A 5,502-nucleotide genomic window follows, 5' to 3' on the forward strand; every position below is an offset into this window, starting at 1 on the left:
GAGAGATCTTGGGGCTGGAGAGATGGCTTAGTGGTTAAGAGCACTGGCTGCTCTTGCAGAGGACCCAAGTTCGATTCCCTGCACCCACATGGTGGCTAACAACCATCTGTAACTCCAGTTCCAGGGAACCCAATGCTCTCTTCTGACCTCCACAGACATTGTACAGCAGGGGTGCACTCACACACACAGAGGCAATACACTCATACACACATAAATAAAAAAACTAAAAAAATTTAAAAAGAGAACAATTTTAGTTATTTAAGTAGGAAATTAATAAGAATAAATCTGGAGGCATGAATAATTTGTACTCAATTACTTGTTTATTTTCCGAGTTCATGTTTCATGTCCTTTAGATGGTGGTAAGCTCCAACCAGGACAGCAACTATGTCTGTTTTGTTCTCCATTCAATTTTTTTTTTTTGAGATAGGGTCTCCCTGTAGCCACAGCTGGCCTAGATTCATTATGGAGACCAGGCTGGCTTCAGACTCACAGAGATCTGCCTGCCTGCCTCTGCCTCCTGAGTGCTGGGACTAAAGGTGTGCACCACCACGAACGGCTCTCCATTCAATTTTAGTTCTATATCAGGTTCATGGAAAGTACTCAGTAAATATTTGTTACATGAAAAATTTCAGTTGCCAACGAGAGGATGACAAATAGTATAGGTGAGGTCACAATTGGAACAGGAAGGCACAGCATCAATTATAAAATCTGTGGAGTGTGAGGTTTTCTCATTCATTAAAAAATATTGTAAAGCACCTACCATGTGCCAAACACAGCTAGGTACAGTCCTGCTGTAATGGAGCCTGAAGTCTGGTGATAAACAGGCAATTAAATGTAGTTAGATAAATTTTCCAACAGCGGGAGAGAATAGAGCACTTCAGGGAATATGTTGGAAATATTTAACTCAGCAGTAGGATACCCAGACTTGGGATATCAAGCGGTGATCTCTAAATTGTTAGTAGTTACAAGAGGGAAGGGGAAGCAAAGGAGAGAATCTACGCGTGTAAAGCTCGTATTACCAATGCTCCTTCTTCAATAAATTTCATCCAATAAATTTTTTTGGGGGGGTCTTTTTGGAACAGGGTCTCCCTGTAGCCCCAGCTGGCCTGGAACTTACTATGTACACCAGGCTGGCCCCTTGAACTCCCTAGTGCTGGGATTAAAGGCGTGTGCCACTAGGCACAGCTTCATCCAATAAATTTTTACTGGGCTCATATTCTATGTCAGGTATTGTATTACACCATCATTAAATTTGTATTTTAGAACTACTTGTGAAAAAAAATCCTTTAGTACGTTTGGTAGCTACACTTTCCAGCTGTTCCCCTCTCTTAAAGTGTTTTGTAGATGCTTAGTGTTTATTGGGTTAATGGATAAATTCATAAACGAATTTGAACACTAGAGTAACAGCCGTCTATCGCCGGACCTGTTCAATAGAATTTTCTACTATGATGGAAATGACTACATTTGCACCAGCGGTAGACACTAATAGCCACAGGGACTGATGAGCTCTTGAAATGTGGCTTGTGCTACTAAATGAATATTAAATTATATTTAATGTTAAGTTTCCACGTGTAACTACAGACTACAGCTTAGTCTTGGAAGGAAGGGCAATCTAAATGGTCTGAGTCAAGTCCTAGGGAACAGGTGGGGGTTTCTGATCCCGCGCCTTAAAGGTGCAGATTGTTGTTAGCGTTATTAAATGTCTAAATGCTGGGCTGTTGAAAGCCACCGGTAGTAATAAATACCTGAGCATAGTGGCAAGCCATAATCAGCACCTCAGTCACTCAATAGTAATCAATTTCGCAATCTAGCACCCTGACAGTCAGTCAGCTCCACCAAATGAAAAGGTTCAAGTTCCTAACTCCACCTCTTCCTTCCGGACACACTCACAACATGCCATCATCCAGAACTGCACCATGGATTTTGTAGTTCAACGCGCACGTGACGTCACTGCCGGTTTCACTTCAGAATGGACCTGTGGAAAGGTCAGACTTCCGGTGCCCCACTGTCTTCTGGGAATTGTAGTCCATGACGCCTGTTGAACTCAGGCACTCGTTATCTTGGAACTACAACTCCCAGCTGCCCCTGAGATGTGCCCAGCTCCCGTTGGTGAGCCTTGCGATTGCCTCAGCTAGTGTCTAGTGTGCTGTAGTCTCGTGGCAAGAGCGTGGAGTTTGCTGTAGTCTCGTGGGAGGCTTCCCCAGCGGGAAGGAAAGATTGTACGCACACCTTTGAGAGAATCGCTGGGGTCTGTGCTGAATTTTGAGTCGTTTGGCGCCATGGCGGTGAGTCCTCTGGGTCCTCTGGGTCGGGCCCGGGGACCCATCTGGTGGGTCGCTAAGGTCTGTCCACTGGCTACTTGGCCTGGACGGGAAAAATGCCTTTCTTATGAAAGAGAAGCCTTTCCTTCCCCGCTTGAGGCATGGGGTTCCTGGAGACTTAACTTGCCTTTTCTTGCTAGTCGAGTAGCCGGGAACTCAGTGTTTTTACACAGACTACTTTAATTCCGAGTGGGGTGTTTTCATTAGAGTTTTAAATAAAAATAGAGATGGAGAAGCATATGTAAAGTTTCAACCAAAAACAGAGGAACTCAACTGTAAATGTGTCTAGTGCAATGAAGGACAGGTTTTTAATGATAACTTTAACATGTAAATAGCTGGACCTGGTGGCACAGGGCTAGCTGCTCTGGAGACTGAGAGGGTTGCAAATTAATGGCTTGCCTGGGCTACAGAATGAGTCCAAGACCAACTTGTACAACTTATGGAGATCTTGTCTCAAAATAAAAAGTGGAAAGGGTTGGGGATATAACTGGCAGAGTGCTTGCCTGACATCAACAAAGCCCTGGGTTCAGTGCTCAGTACTTGGAAAAACATAGCTATAGAGGAGGGAGTTCGACTTACTTTCAGAAGTGAGTTGTATTGCTTGAGGCCCTTTGAACTTAGTGGTCATGAATTTAAACATAGTGCAGGCAGCATGATTAGTATTTTCTTCCTGTCACTTTCTTGTACCCAAGTGAAGAAACAGAAGGTTACTGGGAAGGTTAAGATTTTGCCAGGTAAGAATGTTGAGGTAAGAATAGGTATGATGAAAAAGAATTAAGGACCAACAAGATGGCTCAAGGAGTAGAGGCACTTGCCACCAAGGCTGATAATCTGACTTCAATTCCCAGACATCATTTTACACATGAATACAGAGAGGCAATGAAAACATGGGACTGTGGGGGTTAGCAGGCTAGAGTAATGAAACAGGGGATTAAGGGGCTACATAGTGAGGTCCAGGCCAGAAAAAAAAAACATCAAAAAAAGATCCCTAGATTCTACCCTAGATTCCTATAGAATTGAAGAAGTTTTGATGCAGAACTTTCTCTTAAATTTTTTTTTGTGGTCTTTTTGAGACAGGGTCTCCCTGTAGCCTCAGCTGGTCTGTAATTCACTATGTATGTAGACCAGACTGGCCTTGAACTCACAGAGATCTGCCTGCCTCTGTCTTCTGAGTGCTGGGACTAGAGGTATGCATCACCACACCCAGCTCTCTTAAAGAAATCTTTAAATGATTTATCGGCGATCTGTTATGAGGTAGACATTGGGAATATAATGAGAAGCAAGACAGAGTTCCCATCAAACAGATTTATAGTGTTGTAGGGGAATGTCACCATTGTGTGATTAATACTGTCATGGAGGAAACAATAGTAGATAGGAACATATTAGTAGGGTTATCTTGGCCTCTTGGTGACTCAGGTAAAGTGGGTAGCAGAGATCTGAAGGATTGGCTAGATAGGGTGGCATATTTCGGCAGAGTAGATAGCTTGATCAGAGTCTCAGATATGAGAGGGAGCAAGGCACATTTGCAAAAATAGGCTCCAGTGGAGGAGAGTAGCTGGCCAAGGTGAGAGAAGAAAGGCCTTGAACGCTGAATGTTTAAGAATATGGGTTTGTGAGCTGAAGAGATGGCCCAGTGGTTAAGAGCACTGACTGCTCTTGTAGAGGACCCAGGTTTGGTTTCTAGCACCCACATGGTGGCTAACTCCAGTTCAGGGAATCCAGTGCCCTCTCCTGGTCCACAGGTATTGCATGACATGAGTGCCCTTACATACATGCAGGCAAAAAGCACATGCGCATAAAATAAAAATAACTAAAAATTTAAAGAATATGAGTTTAAAAACCTGGGCAGGGTGGTTCATGCCAGTAATCCCGTCCATTGGGGGTTAGCATGAGGATCAGGAGTTCAAAATCATCTTTGGCTAAAGAGTAAGTTTGAGGGTAGCTTGGGCTCTTTATTTTTTTGTGTGCGTACGTACACACGTGTGTGTGGAAGTCATAGACCAACTTTGGGGAGTCAGTTCTGTCCTTCCACTATGTGGGTTTTGGTGGCAAGTGCCTCTCTTACCTGAAGTACCTCTATTGTCTCGTTGAGCCATGTTGCTGGCCCTTAATCCTTTTTCATATAGCATCACAAACTGAGCAAGAACGTCTAACCCTCCTTCTTTGGTGGAGTGATTCTACATATTCTTTCAGTTTCATTCAAGGATGTTTGGAAGGATGGTGGGAATGTTGTCAGGTGACTCAGTATCCTAGAGATTTGCTATTGATTGATGGATCGATTGCCTTTGGTGCTGGGGATAGAACTCAGGGTCTATACTAGGCAAGTGCTTAACCACTAAGCTATAATCTCCAGTCCCTGGTTAACTATTTTAAAAGGTTTTCATCAGCTTCCTTTAAAAACAAAGCAAAACAAAACAAACTCAAGTGACTAATCCTCCCTTAACCTTTACCCACTAGGCCCAGCACTCTGTGGAGGGGATAATCACAACCTGGCAAGTAGACTGTACTCCATCCTATACTTTTCTAAGTATTCATATGGTTTGATTAAATAGCATTTGCTGACAGTATTACATTGTAGTAGCTAGTTTGTTTTATTTTCTTGGTTTTTTGAGATAATGTCCCTCTTTGTAACCTAAGCTGTCTTAGACAATAGCATGTAGCCAAGGCTGGCTTCAACCTTAGAGTGATCCTCTGCCTGAGCCTCCTGAGTGGTAGGATTACGGACGTGTGCCACCATCCCCATCTTGTGCCAAATTTTAAAAAGGTATCTTAAAACTCTTAGATACTTAGGTAATGGATTTGAAGTGGACAGGTAATAACTCTAATTTTGTTTTTCTGTGTGAACAAACTTTATTTCATATGTTTATATGTTCAATAAACATTCAGTGAACATACTCTAGGTCAGCTCAGACATTGTTAAATGATGTATTAAGTCATCAGACAGAGGCCCAGGTGTTTTGTGCAACCCAAGGGAGTTGGGCAATATGGCATGTTCTGAGGGTTGAGGACACAGATTAGGTTAAAAATAAAGGCTGGGCGTGGTGGCGCACCCCTTTAATCCCAGCACTCGGGAGGCAGAGACAGGTGGATCTCTGTGAGTTCAAGGCCAGCCTCGTCTACATAGTGAGTTCCAGGACAGCTGGGGCTGCAGGGAGACCCTGTCTCAAAAAGACCAAAAAAA

General features: G+C 43.3%; 1 protein-coding gene across 2 annotated transcripts in view; it reads left to right on the forward strand.

Moving 5' to 3' along the window:
* Positions 1 to 2,097: 2,097 nt before the first annotated feature.
* The window catches only part of Lars (leucyl-tRNA synthetase), a 70,638-nt gene continuing 67,233 nt past the window's right edge, over positions 2,098 to 5,502 (forward strand). Inside the window, exon 1 of one of the 2 annotated variants that reach the window (XM_029557925.1) lies at positions 2,098 to 2,285. In XM_029557925.1, coding sequence (XP_029413785.1) covers positions 2,280 to 2,285 — 6 coding nt within the window. In that variant the 5' untranslated portion in view covers positions 2,098 to 2,279. The remainder of the gene's footprint in view (positions 2,286 to 5,502) is intronic. The other variant, XM_017795225.2, reaches the window with a different exon arrangement.

This window comes from Nannospalax galili, unplaced genomic scaffold, assembly GCF_000622305.1.
Source record: "Nannospalax galili isolate Female #2095 unplaced genomic scaffold, S.galili_v1.0 scaffold328, whole genome shotgun sequence".
NCBI classification, from domain to species: Eukaryota; Metazoa; Chordata; class Mammalia; order Rodentia; family Spalacidae; genus Nannospalax; species Nannospalax galili.